The sequence below is a fragment of the Nannobrachium achirus genome (genome assembly GCF_963921795.1).
Source record: "Nannobrachium achirus genome assembly, chromosome: 16".
Taxonomy (NCBI): domain Eukaryota; kingdom Metazoa; phylum Chordata; class Actinopteri; order Myctophiformes; family Myctophidae; genus Nannobrachium; species Nannobrachium achirus.
Genome location: NC_137823.1, coordinates 58,047,822 through 58,071,111, shown reverse-complemented (window position 1 = coordinate 58,071,111; position 23,290 = coordinate 58,047,822). Strand labels below are relative to the sequence as shown.

The 23,290-nt window shown below is 42.0% G+C and overlaps 2 protein-coding genes across 4 annotated transcripts in view; both read right to left on the bottom strand.

Moving 5' to 3' along the window:
• The window catches only part of dnajc5ga (DnaJ (Hsp40) homolog, subfamily C, member 5 gamma a), a 50,063-nt gene extending 43,564 nt beyond the window's left edge, over positions 1-6,499 (bottom strand). For both annotated transcript variants that reach the window (XM_080744249.1, XM_080744250.1), the window contains exon 1: positions 6,355-6,499. The gene's annotated coding sequence lies outside the window, so the exon portion shown is untranslated. The remainder of the gene's footprint in view (positions 1-6,354) is intronic.
• Positions 6,500-7,524: 1,025 nt separating this feature from the next.
• The window catches only part of cad (carbamoyl-phosphate synthetase 2, aspartate transcarbamylase, and dihydroorotase), a 60,701-nt gene continuing 44,935 nt past the window's right edge, over positions 7,525-23,290 (bottom strand). The window contains exons 36-45 of one of the 2 annotated variants that reach the window (XM_080744542.1): positions 23,054-23,207; positions 22,223-22,267; positions 18,535-18,710; positions 17,923-17,997; positions 14,605-14,817; positions 13,869-13,994; positions 12,531-12,686; positions 11,667-11,768; positions 9,367-9,461; positions 7,525-8,921 (exon numbers count right to left, since the gene is read on the bottom strand). In XM_080744542.1, the coding sequence (XP_080600668.1) occupies positions 8,822-8,921; positions 9,367-9,461; positions 11,667-11,768; positions 12,531-12,686; positions 13,869-13,994; positions 14,605-14,817; positions 17,923-17,997; positions 18,535-18,710; positions 22,223-22,267; positions 23,054-23,207 (1,242 nt within the window). In that variant the 3' untranslated portion in view covers positions 7,525-8,821. The remainder of the gene's footprint in view (positions 8,922-9,366; positions 9,462-11,666; positions 11,769-12,530; positions 12,687-13,868; positions 13,995-14,604; positions 14,818-17,922; positions 17,998-18,534; positions 18,711-22,222; positions 22,268-23,053; positions 23,208-23,290) is intronic. The other variant, XM_080744543.1, reaches the window with a different exon arrangement.

Here is a 23,290-nt window from a genome sequence, read left to right as displayed (position 1 = left end):
AAGTTTAATGGCCATCCAAGATACCCTCTGTGTGTGTGTGAGAGAGAGACAGAGAGAGACAGAGAAATAGAGTACAGTACAAATCACCATGCATTTGTACAGTTACTTGAATACTCTTTTCAAGTATCAAGTTTCAAGAATTATTAATAATATAAATTACTACGCACAAGTCACTTTATCCTACAGTAGTTCAGGGGTTGACACTAAGGTCTCAGAGGCACTTGCCCGTCGGGCAAGTACAGGTCATGTTCTACTTGCCCAGAATGCCCACTTGCCCGAAAAGTAAAACGTCCATTATAAAATGATACTGTAGGTAAGATTTTAATTAACGCTCAATTTAACACTTATTTCTTTACTTTCTGCGGCTGTGCGATAAAAGATGTCATACCTCAATACCTCCAAATCCAAATACCTACATAGCTATGATTGAATATGTCTATGGTTTCACACTTGTTACATTCCACAGACCAGAAGATAGAGCGCTCTGGCCATGATCAGGTGTTTAGACCGATACCTGGTGTTGTGTTCATAGACCGTTGCGTCACCTCTCAAATGAGCACTTGCCCGGTCGGGCAACCTGAAAGCCAACTTCACCTGCCCAAGGGTTATATTTACCTGCCGGGGGCAGGTGGGCAAGCCTTAGTGTCAATGCCTGGTAGTTGGTTGCACGGTTTGAGCTCCCGCATCACATTTACGCATATCGCAGTTGTCGGGTGGAAACCTCCTATCTCCAGGTTTCAAAATGTGTACGTTCTCTCGCAAAGTAAAGCCCTGCAAGTAAAGGCCGTCGCACAAAAGTAGTGAAAACAGCTGATCTACAAGCACACAACGCGGCGTTGTGTGCTTGTAGATCGGCTGTTTTCACTAGTTTTAAATCCTTTTTAAAATGATAAATGCAAAACGGACAGTTTTGGACAGTTATATTTACGCTCTGCTCCATCAACCCCACCTCACTGTGTTCCAGGTGTTGTTACCCCATGGGTCATAAGACCACTTCATCTCCTACAACTATTGTTTGTCTGAGAAGACAAGACACCTGACAGGCACGGCCCTTTACTCACTCACTGTCACCTGGAAAACCACAGAAAGTGACATCCATAAACTATCCACTTTCCAGTCACACCTCATCATGCCTGCGCAAAATCCTGCATAAGTTCTGGCCTAGACCATCTCAAACAATAACCTTCTCAACATCACCAAACAAGATGACATCATGAAGACATGCACTGCATAATCAATAAACGCAGGTGAACCTGGATGGGCCATGTCCTCAGAATGGACATCAACGCAATGTCGCAAACCCAAGAGTGGCAATACACTGACTGGACCCCAGAAGGCAAAAGGAAGAAAGGGAGGCCTGAAGTAGAGAAGGAACTCCAGCAACACCAGTGCTGGGGGACCATAGAGAAGATGGCCAAAGAGGACACATAGACATCAAAGGGGGCTTGAGCCCCTGCCCTTTTATCGGTCTGTAAAAAATGCCCTCTTAAGACCAAGAATGCAGTTTTCACTATGGTGAAAGACATGCAAATGCCCTCTTTCCATGCCATACCTGAAGGCAGCATTCAATATCATATCACCTTCACAATATCCAATAAGTTAATTGAATGTGGCATATTCATTCTGCATTGTGCACAGTAGAGTACATTAGCCTTCAAGCATATGGCAGATAACCACACTTGCCCTCTCTGTCCATAAGCCACTTCATGGTGACTGCCTGAACTGTCCCATTAGCTAATGTACAAGTCTGCAAGATTACGCAGCTAAGATATTAAAGAACTTTATTGATGATACCTTGGGGAAATTCAGTCGCCAGAGTCAGCACAGCAGTTAAGATACAGTTACAGGGCAAGAGAAAGTACAGCAGGGTATAACACGTCACACACAAAGGTAACATCATATTAATAATGAACAGCATTCACTCACACCCACGACCACCACAACAGAACAAAGCTTTAACAGCAGCATACACCCACGACCACCTCAACAAGTCTGTTGTGCGCATAATCACTGCAGGGTAAAACGAGTTCAGATCCGAAGACTCTCCATCAGTCGGTCATTAATCATGTCCTTAACAATGGCCGAGATGGCGAGATGAGGCGTCACTACACCAGCTATAACCACAGGGAGGGAGAAGAAGAGACAGACAGAGGGAGAAGACAGTCTACTGAGCAGTCTTTTGTATTCCTCAACAGTCATCTTGTCTCTGACTGCTGGTATTTATGGCTACTAGGCCTTTCCTGAGAGTCAAATGAAGGAGGGCATTGATCACACACACTTCAATCCACACTCATCGTTTTACCCTCTCACCGTGGAGTGGACAGAGAGGAAGACAGTCTGAGACATCATTGAGACTGAATGAGACTGTGTGAGAGACACAAAGATAATGGAGAAATAGTCTAGTAAATCTAGGGAAAAAATACACTCAGGTTGGACAAAATGTTATTATTTAGTTTTTCAACTGATTCTGTTAGGAAATTAGGTCTACTAGCCAGGATAAAAAAATCTACCATGATCTGCTCACTGCAAATACCCACAGCGGCCAAATCAAGTTGGGATCCCATCGACTTTCTATACAGGAGGAAAATACCCAGAAAAAAAAACAGCTTTAAGTAGGATGTGAGGGGTCTAACTAGGGGTTTGTCATGATGCTGAATCCATTGCAAGCATTTGTTTTGCACAAAAAACATTCCATGGGCTAAAAATGGCCCCAGAAAATGATGGTTTAGTGATGAAAAGTGATGAGTCATCAAAAAAATCATCTTTTGTTGGCGTTTTCTGGGGCCAATGAATGTTTTTTGTGCAAAACAAATGCTTGCAATGGATTCAGCATCATGACAAACCCCTAGTTAGATCCCTCACATCCTACTTAAAGCTGTTCTTTTCTGGATATTTTCCTCCTGTATAGAAAGTCGATGGGAGCCCAACTTGATTTGGCCACTGTGGGTATTTGCAGTGAGCAGATCATGGTAGATTTTTTATTCTGGCTAGTAGACCTAATTTCCTAACAGAATCAGTTGAAAAACTAAATAATACAATTTTGTCCAACCTCTGCCTTAATTTTACCGGACTAAAATACAACAATGTTCGAACACAGCAGCAAGATTTGTGAACTGTTGTGACAAAAGAAGGCTAGAAACACAACCACCCTAAGGACTATAAACCTTGGATTAATTGACATCTACACCTACTGCACATACAGTATGAAACAGAGCTGATACCTTTAAATGCATTTTGAGAAACATTATGCTGTTATTTGTTCCAAAAGCTTTATATATATATAAAATGTCACAATGCGACATAGCTCTGTTTACACAATGCTGTACCCCCTCCCAATGTATACGTTCCCCATTTTCAACTGTTTTTATTTTATTTGTGACACTTGCTTTGGCAAAGTAAACGTATGTTTTCTCATGCCAAAATAAAGCTCCTTTGAATTGAATTGAATTAATGGACAGGACAGGATGAAGGCCACACGCTCCAATTAAAGTCAGCAACAACAACTAGCCTGATTTCAGACTCTGCGCTGAGCTTGAGTCTGACATTGTCCCATTGACAAGAGATTTCAAAGGGGAGGGGATTTGAAATGTGAAATTCCCAATCACTCCCTCCTCCGAGGCGCCGACTCTCATTGGCCTGGTCTTGCCTCAGACCAGAGAAACTCTAGGTTAATTACGCAACACCAGACCAAGAGAACCAATCCGCTCAGAGAGTGGGCGGGTCTATGGGCTGGAGCCAGGCAAAACAACAACCATAGTAGCTACTAGCTGTAACTAAAAGATGACCAGGTATATACACAGATCTAGTCCAGAGCAAATTCAACCAATGATAGCGCATAATATAGCATGTATACCAGTAAGACTCCCTTATCGGGAGATAAGCGACCATCACATCGCATACACAAACTTTAGGAGGTAATCGTAGCCAATCAGGAGGGAATATGGGAAATGGGACAAATCCATGTTGATGACATGACTTTAGAGATACTGTGTACCGCTTTGCGTGATTTTAGGCCAAAATCTGTAAGGGCAGTGTCCAAAAATCGGCCTGATGGTGGCGCTAGAAGAGGGCCATGTGAGAAATCAGGGGCGGAGGTTGTGTTTTGCCATCCAAGGAGTGTGTGTGTGTGCAAAGTTTGGCATAGCATATATATTACAGTATATGTTGTATATGTAACAGACAAATTCAAACCTAACATTTTATGCATTTTTGTTTCACAGACTAGACTATGTGTCATAACGTCCCCCCCAGAATAGGCGAGATGGATCCCCATGATCTGATCTAGAAACTTCATGGCATACTGTAGGCCTTTGCCTTGCGGTGGCATTTTCGCTCGCTTATATGCTTGTGTTTGGGTCGTTCAACCCCTGTATATCTAAGTATTTCAGCACTAGTCAACATTTTGCCTGGGGTTGGGGCACATAGGGCATATGGATGTGTCAAATGTGGGGGCTACATGAAATGAAATGTCTTTGCACATGTTCTCATTTCTTCTGTGATGGTTAGAACATTTGTTCTCAAAGTGGGATCCCAGGACACCCAGGGGTCCTTGAAGGAGTTAAAGGTTAGGGGGTCCCCAGCTAAATGACTTGTACTCTCAGAGTTAAATTAAGGCAAAGCTCTCTGTCTACCGAGCAATCTTCATTCCTACTCTCACCTATGGTCATGAAGTGTGGGTCATGACCGAAAGTATAAGGTCGCGGGTGCAAGCGGCCGAAATGGGTTTCCTCAGACGGGTGGCTGGTATCTCCCTTAGAGATAGGGTGAGAAGTTCAGTCACCCGAGAGAGACTTAGGTCAGGGTTAGCTTAGGTCGTTCGAGCATCTAGTACGGATGCCCCCCGGAGCGCCTTCCTAGGAAGGTCCTCGATGCGCGTCCCACTGGGAGGAGACCCTGTGGCAGACCAAAGACCAGATGGAGGGATTATATCTCCAAACTGGCTTGGGAACGACTCGGTATACTCCCTGAGGGAGTGGAGGAAGTTGCTCGGGATATGGAAATCTGGAAGTCTCAGTTGGAACTGTTACCCCCGCGACCCGATTCCGGATAAGCGGTTGAAGATGGACGGCTGGATTTACAAATTGGGGTCCCAGAGATAGAAATGCCATTAAATGGGGGTCCTTGTAATTAAAATGGTTGAGAATCACTCCTAGAGACATAAAAATCACTTATATGGGGGTCCAGGCTAGGGGTCCCTGGCATATCTTTTGAAATGAGGGTCCGTGGGCTAATTTGGGGGTTCCTTGACATGAAAAAGTTTGAGTACTACTGGTCTACATGCAATGTAATGTTAAACCATTGTCGACCATCATTGCCTTGCACATTTTCTAATGTCTTCTGTGATGGTTAAGAAAACACCAGGGAATCAAAGTGACAAATGAACCTACAAGATGATGGAATGTGATGATGGAAGAAACGTGAAATCTCCCCTCCTTACTACGATGGTGTTGTCCTTGTGTGGAGACTGACTGTAATAATCCTCTGCTAATCTCTCCGCACATGGAATTACTTTCAATGATTTGTGTGTGTACTGTACAACCAGTCTTTAACAAAGGAAAAATATCAAAGGCAACATCTAATTGTCCAGCATTCCTCTATCGCCAGGCCATGTTCTCCTCCTTCCTCACATCAACCAGTAGTATCAGATTATCATTAGAATGCTAATGCTTTGTTTCTGTATTTACTGTTTATCAGTGTGGCGACGCCGCCTGTCAGGTGACGTTAGCCGTCATGCCGGGCGAGCTCAGCTAGCAGGTGTCACACCGACATCTGTGACCCATCACAGCTTGTGTGATGGGGGCAGACCGTGAGGAGGAGGTGGTTACCTTCAACTGCAAGCTAGTACAGTCAGCCAGGAAACATCATTTGTGGGGGGAAAAGTGACTTGTTTATCCACTTACAAATGGTTGAAAACGCCATTGTATTCCTATATAGATTTAGACATGTTAAACATGTAACTAACAGCAATTATTCTGGTCACCGCTGTCTGAGCCACTAAACGACGTTGGGAGGCGGGTGACATAATTCGCCACGTCACAGATTCCCGTGTAACACCGGCGTCTTATACTCAGCTAGCTGCTTAAACATTGGATTTTTTTGCTAACTGGGAATACACACTTATCCACAACTGTCTAATATGTTTATCACCAAAGTATTCTCATGTCAGAACACCAGCTACATTAATAGAAAACGTGATATCTCGACTCCTCCAGGCTATACTAGTCGGTATAGGTTAGCAGCAGCAGTAACGCATAGATAGCGCACAGCTTCGCTAGAAACCAAACCAAGTCATTCCTAAATCTGGTGGCCACAGACCGGTGTGTCATTCATGCCAGGACAGGAGAAGAATCTCACCTTGTGAAAATTGAACACCGTGTATTTCGCCGTAACGTTAGCTGGATCATAGAGGCATCCACTTCTACTGCTAAATCTCTAGTCAACGAGGCTCAAATAAATTAGCTCGATCTTTCTTGCCACTCCTTTCTAGCCGGGCTGCTGGTGTTCCTGTACCGTTATGTTATCTGCTGGCACTGGAGGACACAGAGCCTCATTGGTTCAGCAGCGCACTGTTTCAGGAAGTAGTCTCGACCCTCCGGTGGCGATCATGGAATCCGTAGGAGACGGGGTTGAATAAATTAGATGGCGCGGCTTGTTGATTGGCTGGAGCGGAGGTCGGGAGCGCTCGGCTTGTGGTCACTTCTTGGACCGCGCGGGTGAATGTTAATGTCTATCTATGCCTAAACCTAACCCAAACCCAAACCTCAGTAACTATGACTAAACCTAACCTCAGTAAAAACATTCCTAAACCTAAACCTAACCTCAGTAACCCTGACGTTGGCTTGGCGAGTAGCAGCAATAACCTGTCCTGCAGACGCTGGTGAAGGGAAAAGAAGCGCTCCTTCCCCCACCGTCTCCTACGGATTCAATAATATCGACCCGGTGGGATGGTCATGTTGGTTTAATGGTTGCTTTATACAAATTATTTATTAATCATAATTTACCATTATCATTATTCAGTGGTGTAAAGTAACTACATTAAGTACATTTACTCAAGTATTTATTTTAGGTATTTGTACTTCAATTTCACAATACTTTTACTTCTACTATCTCAGATCCAAGTATTGCACTCTTATTACTACACTACAATTACTAGGTACTTTGCTGATATATATTATAAACATATTAACCACTTTTTTCCCTGTTGGCATTTTATTCAATAGTCATCATTATACATTTGGACTATCCAAATTGTCCACTATCCCTTCGCATCAGCCGCTGCACAGCCAACGCCTCCTGGCTACGGGGTAGAATAAAGGAATATCATATTTTCATCACGTTTTGGGCCAAATTAATGGCTTTAAAATAAAATTCAGTTTGTTCTTGCTATATTGGAAATCTCAGCTCAAAGAGGCAACAACGCCATCTAGCGTTCTGAGTGACCTAAGGACAAGAGGTGGTATGTTGCCACATGAGGTCATGTTTCCCCAAATAATTATGTATGAAAACAATTTCACCTGACAAAAGCCGATAAATATTTTTATTAGTTTCTCTATAAAAAAAAAAACAAAGCTTTAGAGCCCTAAATTAAAGACAACAAATTCCCTTATGCATACAAAAGTATGGTCCAAAATTGCTACAGTATCTGAAATACATTGCTGCATTAATACAAGAACATTAACAATGCCACACAAGAACATTATGGCTCACATTTGTTTGGAATGTTGTACATAGCCTATTATGTATTAATCAAGAACAGTGTAAATGTTAATGTTCAGTACATGGAAATAAAGATGACATGGTATCCTGAGGGGTGAGAGGTTTGGGTTAGGAAAATGCTCTTATTCACAGCTAATACTATAGTAAACATTGACATTTAAGGGGACCAGTTAAAGAATGCATTGCACAAGTTATTGCTCACAAGGTGAATTAGGAATGTTGCAACACTGTAAGCATAATTATGTTTATACAATATGTATCCTCAGTGTCTAGACATAGCTGCAAATTGCAACACTAGATTTATTTTTTTAATTGGATGAATCTAGGGTTGCAATACCTCCCACAGGCAGCCAATGCATCAAAACATTTTTTTGCTATCTGATTGTATTAAACAACGTCAAACTCACCAATATTGCGGCTCTATTGAAAGCTTGCACTATCCTCTTTCTATCTGCAAAGTGTTTGTTTCAGAAAAATGTGTGGGACATGGCGTTATAGAAGACGAGCGCTTCCGAAGTTCAACACTTAAAAAAAAAACTTGTCCGCTCGTATTTATTGACAGATATAACTCATAACATGTCTACGCTGGGTTTTTATGAAACAAACACTTTGCAGAAAGAAAAAGCATAATTCAAGCTTTCCATAGAGCCACAATAATGGTGAGTTTGACGTTGTTTAATACAATAAGTATTCTTGCTTACTCTCTGCTTATGGGAGTATTGCAACCCTAGATTCACCAGATTTAAAATAATCTAGTGTTGCAATATGTCTAGTCATGATAATCTCACTACAACTGCTGATCAAGCACAAAACTGTATACCAAACTGTATACCTCCATTATAGTTTTTTTTTTCTTGTTTTTTATCTGATACTTGGTGTTAATTTATCCATTTGTAAGTTAAGAGTGTACAAATGTAACTAAACAGACCTTTATGCATCCCTTTGGTTACATGTGCACACGGTTAAATGAACACTGATGATTTTACAGTCTCAAATCTACTGCTATTCTCTCTAAAATGGGAAGCTTACACAGGGTGAGACATTTGGTCTTCTCTAGGCTAACAAGGCGCTATGGAATGCTTGTTGTCTTCACTGAAGTCGCTCCCTATCTCCCCAGTACTGTGGCCAGGATGGCCATACGGATGTACATGCCATTCTCTGCCTGGCGGAAGTAGGCCGCCCGCGGGTCACTGTCCACCTCCGCACTGCACAGGACAGGACAAACAAAGGAAGGTCAGTTGTAGTGATAATAATAATAATAATATCTCTAACAGGTGCAAAATGTATTGATTCATTCATATAATCAATTTATTGAATTGATTGAATTGATTTTAACAATAAATTGCAATAAGATAATCCATATAGGTGGAAAAGTTTCAATGTAGTATTTTCAAAACATATAAAAAGTGCCTATGTTTATGGCTCTAACAGGTAAATCATACATTAAATGTTTAATAATATCACATCGCATCTTGGAAAAGTTAATCCTACATTACCAAGATAAAGTTCTATTCTGTCACACTAATCATGAAACAAAACATGGTGGCGGTTAAGAAACGGAAAACAACCAACAGATGTGCATTCAACACATTCAGGCAACTCCGGTTGAACCAACTGATTGTCTTGATTGACCCGACCGAGACTCCTTACCTGATTTCGTTGACCCTGGGTAGCGGGTGCATGACCACCATCTTCCCCTTGGCTGCGGTCATGATGTGGGGTGTGAGGACAAACTGGCCAAAAGACTGCAGGGGGAAAGAATTTAAGAAAACACACCTCGATTGACAGGCAGTCATATACACTGTAAAATCTGGTCTTTCAAGCAACCCACACTGGACTCAACCCCAATCCTCATTCATGGTAAAACAGTAGAACAGATTGATAGCTTCACATATCTTGGACTCACTTTGGACAATAAACTGAGGTTTGGTCAACACATTACATCTATCCATAAACGTTTTCAGCAAAGACTTCATGTAATCCGTAAGCTAAGATCACTATCTGTTGCCCCCCCATCTTCTAGCATTAAACAAACCTGTTCTGTTGTACTGCTCTGCATGTTTCTTCACCATACTGTCCATGCCAAACAGAAACAAACTTTACAGTATCACCCGTATTGCTTCCAAGATCATCGGACTTCCCACACCCACACTGTCTGATATGAACAATAAGGCCATGACACACTTAGCACTCTCAATAACACATGATCCTCTGCATCGCTACTTCGACCCAATGCCATCAGGGCGAAGATACAGAACCTTGGCATGGCACAAAGTTCGGTTTAAAAGGAGTCGTGTCCCCTCAGCCATTGCTGCACTTAACAATCTGCGAAACAATCGCCCCCGTCGCTAAGAGGGTTTTTCTGTGTATAGTGGGGTACTGATGATCTGTCTTTGTGATATGTTTGTGTTGTTATATGGTTATGTGTTGTTTCTTGTTGAACAGACTGTGAAGACACATTTCCCTTCGGGACAATAAAGATTATTATTAGTGTTGCCCGATCCCGATCACGTGATCGGATCGGCCGCCGATATGGTCATTTTTATAAGATCGGAGATCGGGAAAAAAATATCGGAAAAAAAAAAGTTTTTTTTTTCAAAAAAATATTTTCTGGGAGTAGTGAAAGTTACAGGTAAGGTGAATGCGATATGAAACGTAAGCTTACCATAATCACAGTAATCCTTAATCATTTTCAATCATATTCAAGTGCTTTTGGAGAAATGAGACAGACACAGAGCCGTGCAGAGGGGAGGTGATTGTGTCAGACTGGCAGCTGATGCCAATAAGTAGTAATGGCCCCTTGTTAATGGATCAAAGGAAGGCAATTATGTCTCTCTGCACTGTCAACTAGCTGCTACAGATGCATACTTTTCAAGCAGACTGGTTAATTGGTTCTTAACTTTTTGTTTCAACTTTAAAAATGGCCAATGTTTTACCAGTTTTTATATAGTTTGTTGATTATTTTTGATGCTGTAATGGTCTATTTTATTTTATTCTTTGAGGTATTAAACAGGTTTTAAAAGTCCTTAAATCATGACTTCACTGCCAAATTTCAAAGGCCACACCAAAGGTCCGCTGCACAATGCTTGAGAAACACTGCACTAGTAGGCCTATATCACTATACACTACTCATAAGCTTTGTTTTTAATGTGTTGATTCAGTGCTGCACTAAGTGATAGAATGAATAGAATTTTTTTTTCTTAATGCCTTGCCAAAAGATCGGATCGGGAAAGATCGGGATCGAATCGGAAGCAATAATATTTGATCGGTATCGGATCGGGAGCAAAAAAAACGTGATCGGGGCATCCCTAATTATTATTAATCCTGAGTGTTCATTTTACTCTGAGAGTACAAAATGGAACCAAAGGGTCAATCCTGTGGCCAATCACTTTCTTTAGTACAATTTGTCATCTCCGTTATCTGTCCTCTCAGTGTGGTCTGGGTTTAGCGTTCAATCGAATATCAGAAATTCCATAACAAAATCTTGAAAAAAGAACAACCCTGAATTGTAGGACCCAGTGCTTTCCTTAGCAGTCTGGTTAATTCACACACATCCAAAATATAGAAGTGTAAAATGTAAAAATCACTAAGAAGAGAGAGTACATCTGTACATCTGCTCCTAAGGGGATTTAATCAAACGTTTAGTATGTCAAGGTACATACATTGGACATTATACCGTTGAGGTCAAAACATTGTGCTATCACATCACGGGAGCAGAAAACACTGTGCAGATAAGTGTTTTTACCCATGATTGAATCCAGTTATCTATGATTTATCAGACGATGGATGAGCTAACACACATTATTTCCATTGCTTTTCCAACATATCTGAAATTATCTTATTCTGTATATCTTATAGACTGACTTATTTCCACTAACATGTACTTTGGGCTACTACTCCTCCCATCCCTATCTTTACAAACAGAAGATGAATATGACAGGGTTGCTTACGGCCTTGTACTCCTCCTCAGAAGCAAAGCGCTCCTTCTGGATCCTGGTCATGTACAGGACGTCAGTGTCAGGGAGAGCCTCCTCAATGCTCTCAAACTCCTCCTGCACAAACCAGCAGTGAAAGATAGTAGTAAGAAGCAAGTCCTTTTAAAATGCCCTACCATTCATATTGGGGGTGAAATAAGTATTTGATGAACGTCATGCAGTCAAAGCAGTGTTTCTAAATGTGTTTCAAGGTTCACTACACCAGTGGTTCTCAACCTTTTCCTGACGAGCACTTAGAGTTGAGGAATTACATTTTGTCTACATGCTCACACTGCCTCGTGTTGCGACGCGTTGTGAGCATGTAGATCTGCTATTTTCACAATTTCTGCTTCTAATATTTGACAATTTGGCCAATGTTTAATTTGTCATTTTAGAGGTATAAAAAGTGCTTAAATTGTCACTTTAGAAATGTACAGATACCCTCTATACACTTTAACTTTATGTTGGTTTGTTTACTTTTTTTTTTTTTTTTAGATTTGTTTTTTGGCTTTTTATGCCTTTATTCGATAGGACAGTAGACTGACAGGAAATGAGGAGAGAGATGGGGAATGACATGTGGCAAAGGTCGACCGGATCGGGAATCAAACCGGCGACGCCAGCAGGCATTATAGCCTAGTATGTGGTATGCGCCTTGACCACCAGGCCAGCGGGCGCCCTGGTTTGTTTACTTTTGAGTGAGAAAACAATGTTACACATTAAGATGATCATCTGGGGACCCCCCACAATAATTTGGGGACCCGCAGATACTACACTACCTGGAACAGTCCACCTACTTTTGTACCCCCCCCCCCCCCCCCCCCCCCCCCCTCACCCCCTCACCTGCTTGATGCCCTTGGAGGCCACAAAGTCGATGATCTCGGCGGGCATGTGCAGGTTCTTGGGGGCCACGTAGCGCAGGGTGATGCGGTACTGGGTCAGGAGCTTGGCCAGGGAGTGGACGGTGCGACCGTGCTTCAGGTCCCCCACCATGGTGATCTGAGAGGTGGTTGGAACCAATGAGATCAAAGCACAAACAATGAGTGGGGGAATTCAATAAAGAGTCAAAAGTGCAACGCAAGTTCTCTCCTATACCATATATCGTCACTGTCTGGCCAAAACCTCTTAACTCCATTCTTGAGGTTTTAGATTTTTTTTGGCATAAATCAGAGCTATTGAACACCCTTTACATCTGAGTGTTGGTTAAAATAATATTGAACCAATGGAAAGTAGTAAAAAGAGCTTGGGACAAAACCTCCTAACTCCACACTTTCTACCAAACCAGCTAACTCCACCCGATTGGCCCTCTCTTTTTTTCATAAATATGTGCTATTGAACACCCTTTACGTCTGTGTGTTGGTTAAAATAATATTGAACCAATGAAAAGTAGTAAAAAGCCCTTCGGTCAAAACCTCCTAACTCCACTTGAGCTCATTTTCCCGAAAACATTTTGGAGTTAGGAGGTTTCGGCCCGACAGCAGAGATATGAAATTAGAGGCTTAACGGAATAACAGGTGACAGTAGTTGAAGGTTAGAAATCTGAATCATTCCCACTCAGTTGCACATCGCCTCCTGTCTCTACACCAGGGGTGGGCAACTTTGATGATAGAGAGGGCCAATATATTTCCACCTTTACTCCAGAGGGCCACATTGCATATTGCTACGTCCTACTTTGTCATTCTAGTATCTCATACAAAAGCAGCAAAAAAAAAGCAGATCTACGAGCTCGGGCTTGTAGATCAGCTATTTTTTTGCTTCTTTTGAATTGGAATCCTGAATTATATTTTGTTATTTTTGAATTGGAATCCTGAAATGTAACATTTTGATTTAATTTCAAACACATTTAATTATATAGTCATGTTAACTTTATGAACTTAAATACAAATACATTGGACATAAAAAAATACATACTACTATATATAATAATACTACTATACTAGTCATTAAGCTACTAATATAGACTGACGGAATTAAAGCAGGCCATGTTTGGAATTGTAACGGCTGAAATGAATAATATATCAGTATTCCGGTATTAACCCGTGGGCCGCATTAAGTGAAGGTGGGGGCCGCATGTGGCCCCTGGGCCGCCAGTTGCCCATGTATGATCTACACAGTCTTTCCCTAATAAAGCGAAGGCACCTTGAAAATGCAAAGAGGACCACAGAACGTTTTTCCCCTCACCGTCATGCCGTTGACCGTCCCCAGCTCCTCTCTGATGGTGAACACGTCCAGCAGGGCCTGGGTCGGGTGCTCTCCAACACCGTCTCCAGCGTTGATCACCGGCTTGCGGCAGTGTCGCGAGGCGGTCTGGGTGGATGAAAAGATGAATTGTGTTTTTTTTCTACGTGATGCATAGAAATTAATCTATTCACTACGCACTACGCAGGGGTAGTGTCGCTCGCCTTGTGAACGACCTTAATAGACCCAAAAAGGTCACTCACTGTAGTGAAGTAACTTCTAGAGTCGTGTGTACTGGTGTACTGGTGTACTGTAGTGTAGTAGCCTCGGAAACCCAGGCTTTTATTTTGGCGATAGGAAGAAAAATAAAAGCCTGGGGTAACCTGCTGCAATTCCTGGCATATGAAGTGGGAGGCGGGCCATGGCACAGATCGTGAACCAATAGGAACCACCGGTTGTTTTCAGCCGGTGAATCCGCCCCCTCTAGACCAAAATCAGCCTGTGTTATGGAAGGCTAGTAGTGTAGTAACTTCCACTTGAGTCATTTATATTTAGTATGTTTAGAGTAAGTTTCATAAAACAAAGCAAGTCAGGTATTGTGTTTAGTTCCTATTGCGTATGTTTGTGGACTGAGCTTTTGGCATAGCTGTGACCAAACTTCTCAACAAGGGCAAACCAAGTCCCAAATAAAGCCTCCAACCTGAAAAACAAAACAAAACAGAATGGGGACGTGGCTCACCTCCACGGCTCCGGGCAGAGGGTGTCTAAGCACCAGGACGTCAGCGTAGCCGCTCATGGTCTGGACGGAGTCGGCCAGGGACTCTCCTTTCTGTGCGGAGGACGTGGCCTCGTTGAAGTGGACCACCGAGCCGCCCAGACGCTGCATGGCCGCCGCAAACGAGCTGCTGGTGCGAGTGCTCACCTCGTAGAACATGGAGGCCATCACTCTGCCCTACAAGAGCGGGAATGGGTTCAGCAGTGTTTTCTTAGTTTAGTTTAGTTTATTTGATCAACTCACAGTAGCAAGCATACATTTATACAAGTTATACATCCACTGTCCACAAAAGCATCATCACTGTTTAAGGCAGGGGTCTTCAACGTTTTCAGGCCAGGGACCCCCAAACTGAAGGGGAGATGGAGCAGGGACCCCCTACCACCTCGTAGGGTGGGGGGGTCGGGGCTACGACATATTTTTTATTTTAAACATGTACAAGTTACAGCGATCAGGGTGGGCCGTACCACTACCATTTCTAAACATACTACTTATTAACTGAGAACCAATGTCAATAATATCAACAATCTGTCAATTGCATAGTAATCATGTATTCAAGCTATTCAAAATGGATAGAATCATTTTTTATTTTTTAACATAAATGTGAAAAATTAAAAATTAACTCATTGAATGCCCTTTTCAAGATGGCCGCCAAGTACCAGGATGCCACGTTCCTAAATTTCTAGTGCACGGATCAATTTTTAGTGCACGGATCGTGCACGCCCATGCACCATATATGCACCATATGTGTAGTACTTTTTAACAGCTTTCAAACAAAAAAATCCGCTTGGAAATCCGTTCAGGCATTCATGAGATAGAAGCCTTCAAAGTCAGACAAAACAAACACTGCCACCTTCCGAAATTTCTAGTGCACAGATCAATTTTTAGTGCACGGATCGTGCACGCCCATGCCTATATCATGCACCATATGTGTAGTACTTTTTAACTCATCTGGTGCCGATCCCGAACTAGTTCGGCTTTATTTCAATCCAATACAATCTTTTTTTTATTAATTCACTTACCCCGAGCTGCTTGTAGAGTCGTGGGTGGTCCTGGCTCGCTAGCCGCTAGCCAGCTAGCCATTCTACTCTGTCCGACGATATATTCCATTAAAAATGGTTTAAAATACATTTTTGAGCTCCCCAATGTTCACCCGATGTTCGGCGCCGCTTCCGATGAGTACACGAGTGTGCCGATCCCGAAGTAGTTCGGCTTTATTTAATTAAATGAATAAAATGATAAGAGGCCTTCTGAAGCCTGGCTTGATTTTTGTAGCTACTAGCCGAAAGCTAACAACGTCCCGGCCGGCCGTAATTTGCGAACGCAATCGCCAATCTCCGCCTAATCCAATGAAAGGCTGCATCTTTAAAGGCTTATATCTCTTTTTTGTGTTTTAGGAAAGCGGCGCGAGGTTTATTTACGGCGAAATCGCTCAAAAATGATCTTTTAGATGACAAAATGGGAATAGCCATTCTGTTAGCATCTTCATCCGGGACATTTCCATGCCGTGCAGGAACGTGAGCACGTCAGGTCCTGGAAGCTGAAGTCCTGGAAGCTAAAGCGCTCGCCTATGAGAGATGCGCTGGCATTCCTTGGCCCCTAGAGGGCGCTGGCGCTCAAAGAGTTAACAGCTTTCAAACAAAAAAATCCGCTTGGAAATCCGTTCAGGCATTCATGAGATACAAGCCTTCAAAGTCAGACAAAACAGCCATTTTTGACATTTTGAAAGATGTGTTTGTTATGGGGCTAAACATGCAATTTCGCAATTGCGATCATGCCTAATACATTTGAGGCATTTTTAGAAAATTTTTTATAAAAAAAAATTTTGAAAAAAAAAAAAAAAAGATTTTTTTTTTTTTTTTTTTTTTTCAAAATGGCTTCCAACTCGGGAAACTCGGGCTGTGGCAGCCTGGGAGTACTGTAATAACTCGTGAAACTCGTGCCTTGGCAGTCAATGAGAAATCTTTTTTTTTATGCAATAATTTCGCGGACCCCCTGCAGTACCTCCGCGGACCCCTGGTTTAAGGTGATCAAAAGGAATAGGCTTTAGCTAAAAAAGCTTATGAATGCCTATTCTACGTATTCATGGTTTAAAATACATTAATATGTTATGAAAGTGTTCAAATGTACCATATAGAGAATGTAAATAAAAAGAAACTGTAATTACAAGCCCAAATACATCAGCATAATAACAAATCAAAGAGTGCCTGTCCTACATATTCATGGTTTAGGATGCAGTAATATGTTAAAAGGAGTGTACAGGTTCACCATATAAAGAAAAGAAAATGCAAAGAGAGGAAAATGTGCATGAAACCCCATATAACATAACATAACAATAGCAAATCAAAGAATGTCTATCCTACATTTTCATGTCTTAAGAAATACAGAAATATGTTGTAAGAGTATACAAGTTCACCTTCTAAAGAGAATGAAAGTGAAATAAAACGTAAATGAAACCCCAAATATATCAGCAGTAGCAGATTAAAGCATTTTTTTTAGTCTGTTTCAATGACCATACAAGGGCAACTGAGAGGTGTGCATTGTTGAGCCGCGATATAAACGTTGTCGTCAATTTACACCATCTCAATCTTCTATGATGAATAGTTTAGAGCAGGGGTCTTCAACAGGGGGTCCGGGACCCCTAGGGGGGCCCCAGAATAGCCAGGTCCTCCAAATCTTTGAGTGATATAAACTTTTTTCCTCTTTCTTATATTAACCACTTGAACCCTAGCGTCCATATTCTGAGAACTTTGGCCAAAAATAACAGATCTGCAAGCTTGTAGATCGGCTATTTTTGGCCAAGAGCTTTGGTGTAGAGGGAAAAAGCAGAGCAGACTAAGTACAGAGAGAAAGGTCAAGTTTATTAAGTATTGACGGTTCAAGTGGTTAAATATCTGAAAACACAAATTTACATGAATCCAAAATGCTCTGATGATTGAGCTGTCAAACAATGAAACTATATGGAATCTTTGAACAGGCTGTGGGGGTCCCTGCTTCATCTCTCTCTCAACTAAGGGGTCCTTGGCCTGAAAACGTTGAAGACCCCTGGTTTATGTATGATGTGTTAATAACTAAATCATGATAACCGAGTGATCATGATTTGATCATTTGTCATTTATGAATGTATTTGAGTGATTGCGGACAGTGACATGCATACTGTACAGAGACACGCAATAGTTTCACAATAACTTCAAGGCTCAACAATAAATGCTGAAATACTGAAAATTCAATTCCGTTACGCGTAACTTCCTGGTATGAACAGGTTTTAAAAAACATGCAACTGACCTTGAGGATGTCCAAGCTGCGTTCTTTTTGCACCATCAAACGAAGAGTGTGGGCAACATTGAAGAGATGGGAAATCTAAAAGACATATAGACACATGCATATTAATTCAATTCAGTTAAAACAAGAATCAATTGAACTAGAGAGAAAACAGAAGTGTGTAGAGAGCCTCTCATTTTTGAATGGCTCTCAGAGCATTTTCAGCTGCAGTACCACCTTTGGCCTGAACTGCGCCACCCCCCCCCCCCCCCCCCAACAAATCTTTTTGAAAAAAAATCTTTTTTGAAAAAAAAAAACTTTTTTTTTCTTCAAAACGTCCGGTGCCATGGCATTGGTCTGACATCTCATTGTTCCTACATCCCATTAGTCTGAATCTGGTGAACGTTAACCTGGTAAAAATACTATGACTAAACCTAAACCTAACCTCAATAAAACTATGCCTAAACCTAACCCTAACCAAAGTAGGACTAATGAAATGTAGGACTTATGGGCATTCCCCTTACGTCCCAGGAGCTACCAACGATAATCAGTCCCATTAGGCAAAGACGGGTACTGTAAGTATGTTGGAAAAACCTATCGTGCAAGTGCATATTCATAGTGAGTGGTGTTGCGTACCTGCTCCTTGCTGAACTGCCTGACGTACAGGATGTGCTGACCCACCAGCGGGTGGAGCAGGGGCGAGGTCTGGAAGTGGGAGGAGGCTGGGATGGCCTGGGGGGACAGGAGGCGGGACAGGGGAGGAGGGTGGCTGTATGCCTCTCCACCACCAGAGGGTGTAGTGGGCAGCAACTCTGGAGAGAAGACAATCACATCATGGATGGTCAACTAAACTTCAACCCATGAAAAATGAAAGCAGAGCTTAAATATTGTCCCAAGAGTTTTACAATGCTGCAAGTAGGGCTGGGCAGGTCTTTATGTATATTAATATTATATCGATATCGTAAAGAGACTAGATCTCAATCTGGGATTTTGTACATTGTAAAATCATATGGCATGTATGCGCAAAAATAGCTAATAAGCCTAATGTTATCTTTGCCATTTTCTCGAAACATTTAAACAGAAAATGTATGTCATCATCAAAATATGATATTGTCAGAATATCAATAGAGGTAACTGGTAAAACATTATAATGACATTATTATTCATTATCACACAGCTATAAGTGCAAGACATTGAGAATAAGAGACTCAAATACAGGGGAAAAGCCACAACACAAAGTAACACAAGTAAATATCAAATGAAATGATATTTTGATGTAAATAGTAAATACATATAAACGCATGGGCATTTAAGGGTTTATGAATAAACTAATGCATGGAAACTAATATAAATGAATGAAACAGCTAGGCGCCAAAAAGCTGACAAAAGACACACATCCCAGATACTGCTGGTCTGGGTACTGGGTCAAAAATGTAACAGTAGAAAAATAAATTCTGCAATGAGTATTATGCTCTCAATTTTAAAGGGATCCCTGGCTAATACGACAAATATGCCTTAATACATTATAATTGTCCTCTATAACTCTGTACAATTAAAAACACCTTAATTATTTTATTTCTTCTAGAAATAGCTAATCTTTCACTCAATAGGGGAAATGCCTGTTGCAAGTTGATGTCATAAATGTCATGTGTGATCTATCCCTATGGAATCTATGGCATGCATGTGCAAATAAAAACAAACGTAATACTTCCTAATTCCTAAGGTTAATATGAGCATCAAATCAATATTTCGTGTGTGTGTGTGTGTGTGTGTGTGTGTGTGTGTGTGTGTGTGTGTGTGTGTGTGTGTGTGTGTGTGTGTGTGCACATGCATGCCATAAATTCCATAGGGATAGACCACACATGGTTTTATGACATTGTCAACTTGCGACATGCATTTCCCCTATTGTGTGAAAGATTTGCCATTTCTAGAAGAAATACAATATTTAAGGTGTTTTTAATTTTACATTGTAGTTATAGAGGACAATTATAATGTATTAATGCATATATGGGGTCCTTTTAATGTTTGGAGCCGGGAGGCTCTTCCTCAGACCTCGGCCTGAGGAATAAATACCCAAAATGGGAGCATAAAACTCGTATAAAACTGGTGCAGATGTTACTCTTCTCCGACTGAATAAATGAATGAAAAGCATAATTAAGGAAAAGCGAGTCCCTTTGCTAAAAGTCAGATTGGTATCGAACTCTAAATTAAATATGCAGCATTCTGTAACATACAGTACAGTGTTTATACTCAACATGTAGCAACAGCAGCAGCGTAGCATACGTCTTAGAGACAGATTAGGTCTAGCAACGTAAGCATCAACATTACAATACTATGATCTAGAATAGATCAGTGGTTCCCAAACTGGGGGGTGCCCACCCAGATGATTAGCTTAATAATGTGCAACATTGTTTTGAAAATGGCCTGAAAAGTTTGGGAACGCTTGATCTAGATCAGTGTTTCTTATTTCCAGTCCTGGGCACCCATGGTGTTGCTACAGATATGCCAGTTCAACTCTTTGGTGTTTACTGATATTTTCCTGAATTTTTCCGCAAATTCTTTTTTTTTTTACGGGTTTCTTTCCCTGTATTGCTTATCTAATTTTTATGGAGAACAGAGCTTTTTTTTGCAGAAACTAGGAAAAATAGCTGATCTACAATCAGAATGTTCCGCAAATCCCCTGAAAATCTACTGCAAATCCCCTGAAAATCTACTGCAAATCCCCTGAAAGTCTACTGTCTTTCCAATGGCAGGAGTGTTGAAATAGCACATCTGTAGCTTCACGTTCTACCAGGGAGCCAACAGTTAGCCCTGTGTCTGAATTAGTTCCGGATTAAGACAGGCATAATGAAAACCAATAGTGCTGTAGGTTCGCCATGACTGGAAAAGAAAGGAACGTAGGGTTGTGCATGATTGAGCAGCGTTTGCCATTTTCAGCATCCTCTGGTGGACAAACAGCGTATGACATACATACTGTACATGCATAACAGACAGCCAGCCTTATTACAATACAGGGACGTGTTGGGCCCCTGATTCAGCCCGGGAAAAAAAGTTTTAGAGGCCCTCATTGCGCGCTATAGAGAGAGATCCCTCTCTATAGCGCTGCTGCTACTCAAAGATTTACCATTTCAGATCATGACAAGTGACAAGCCAGTGGGCCAATTACATGAGTTATATTGCGTCGTTGTCGGGTGGAAACCTTGTATGTCTAAAACCATTTGTTTTGTATTTATCATTTAAAAAATATTTAAACTAGTGAAAACAGCCGATCTACAAGCACACAACGCCTCGCACCGCGAGGCGTTGTGTGCTTGTAGATCTGCTGTTTTCACTACTTTTGTGCAACGGCCTTGTATGATGAAGCAGGGCTTTGCTTTGTGAAAAAAAATTATAAATTTGAAACTTGGAGATACAAGGTTTTCTGCCCGACAGTGACGATTTACTTTGTTGGCCGCCCAGCACCCAAAATGGAACGAAGGCCGACATTTATTTATTTTTCCTAACGGCCGGCCTGGACCGGCCGGGAATGAACCAGCCGTTCGGGAGTTGTCCCGCTTTTCCCAATGGCCAGCACGTCCCTGTTACAATAGTTTCACACCCACCACTTTGTGGTGGATCTTCTGAACGCTCAGGGGTGTCACAAGGGGGTTGGGAAAGTGGGACTGAGTTACTAGGTCCCAAGGTGGAGGGGCCTTAATTATTTTATACTTTAGCTATTGAAAAATAGCAGATCTACAAGCTGCTTGCACTCTGTGCCGCGCTGCGAGCTTGTAGATCTGCTATTTTTGAAAATTCATTAAAATGTGTGCAAATCTTTGAATATATGTATTTTTAAGCAAATATTTGTAACTCAAATTATGCTTCTGGGGGGGCCCCCCCCCCCCGGGACTATTTTGAGATGGGGGTCCGACCCGTGGCCAAATACATATCATTTTGGCGGTCCTTCACATGAAAAGGTTTGAGCATTACTGTCATAGAAACATAGGTGTTTCAAAAAACCTTAGAAGGATTTGAAATATTCAAAGACTTGCACACATTTTCAAGATTTTTCTAAAATATCTACAAGCTCACAGCTGTGAGCTTGTATATCTGTTATTTTTCAATAGTCAAAGTACCCAGGCCCCAGAATTTGGTGCGACACCCCTGTGAATACTTAAAGCATATCAATGCAACCGCTTCTAAGTACTATGTGTAGCCTACATAAGCAAGCTATAGCTTTCTAGCCACTCATTGCTGGCATGCGGGCAGGGTACGGCGAGGAGCGGAGGATTGTGGGGATTTAGCGGTAGCATAAAAGCTGCACTGTGACAAAGTTTCAGCAAACCTTCCTCGATGGCTCCTGTCAAAGTTCTCTCCTTTGTTTCATCAGCTGCACAGAGGGGTTGGACACAGAGCACAGGAGTTACTGGATGTCGTTTAGAGACAAGAACAAGAGTCGATTGAGATCTGGTGCAGCAATAGTTGGCTTAAATCAAGCTTGATTCAAGCCAAGAGGCTTGGAAGAGGCATGAGTTATGAAACCATGTGACTTCCATAGAAAATGAATTGGACAACACCCTCCCCCCCCTCATTCTCAAAAGGACAAGTGTGAATGCAGCCTTACAATCTCTACTTCTTTCACTGCAGGTTACTGTCAGATACTGTTTTTCTGTGAATAACAGGTTGGAACTGAAACAAAATTCAAGCGCCAACGAGTCATTCCAGACTACTGAGATGTAGTCAATGGGACCTCGGAACACCATTGAACGTAACGATGGTTAGATTCATCTTATTGTCAGTCACCATACAGTATGTCACCTTTTGGCTTCCTCTGATGCTTCTCTCTCTCTCTATGCGTGCGTGCGTGCGTGCGTGCGTGCGTGCGTGCGTGCGTGCGAGAGAGAAAGAAAGATAAACCTAGCAACTCCCTTATTCACTGCGTTAACAAAATGTCATGTTTGGTCTCTTGTCAGATGAGGCATAATGTAAAAAATGCTGCCAAAAAAGGAAGAAAGAAGCATTTAGCTTTAAAATGCATAAACATGGGACTACATTTCATAAGTGGTTCTAACGCAGATATCCACAGATTCCACACCACACTCATCTGATGGTTAGGTGACAATGTTATGACCCAACCATGGCAGTAGTGGAGCATTGTGCATTGTGTAGTTGTTACCTGGGGGCAGGCCAGGGTCGGAGGAGCGGTGGATGCGAGGTGCCAGCGTGTAGCGGCCCTCCCCCAGAGAGCGGCGTGGGCTGGGGGCCCGCGTGCGGAGGGAGCCGTCACAGGGAGGAGTGGGGCGCGGGCGCTCCGGGGGACGCTCTGGGGTCTGACGCACAAAACAAGGACCCACACAGAAATGTGTCAGAACAAATATACCAATTAACCCATTCAGAACGGGTACACATTATG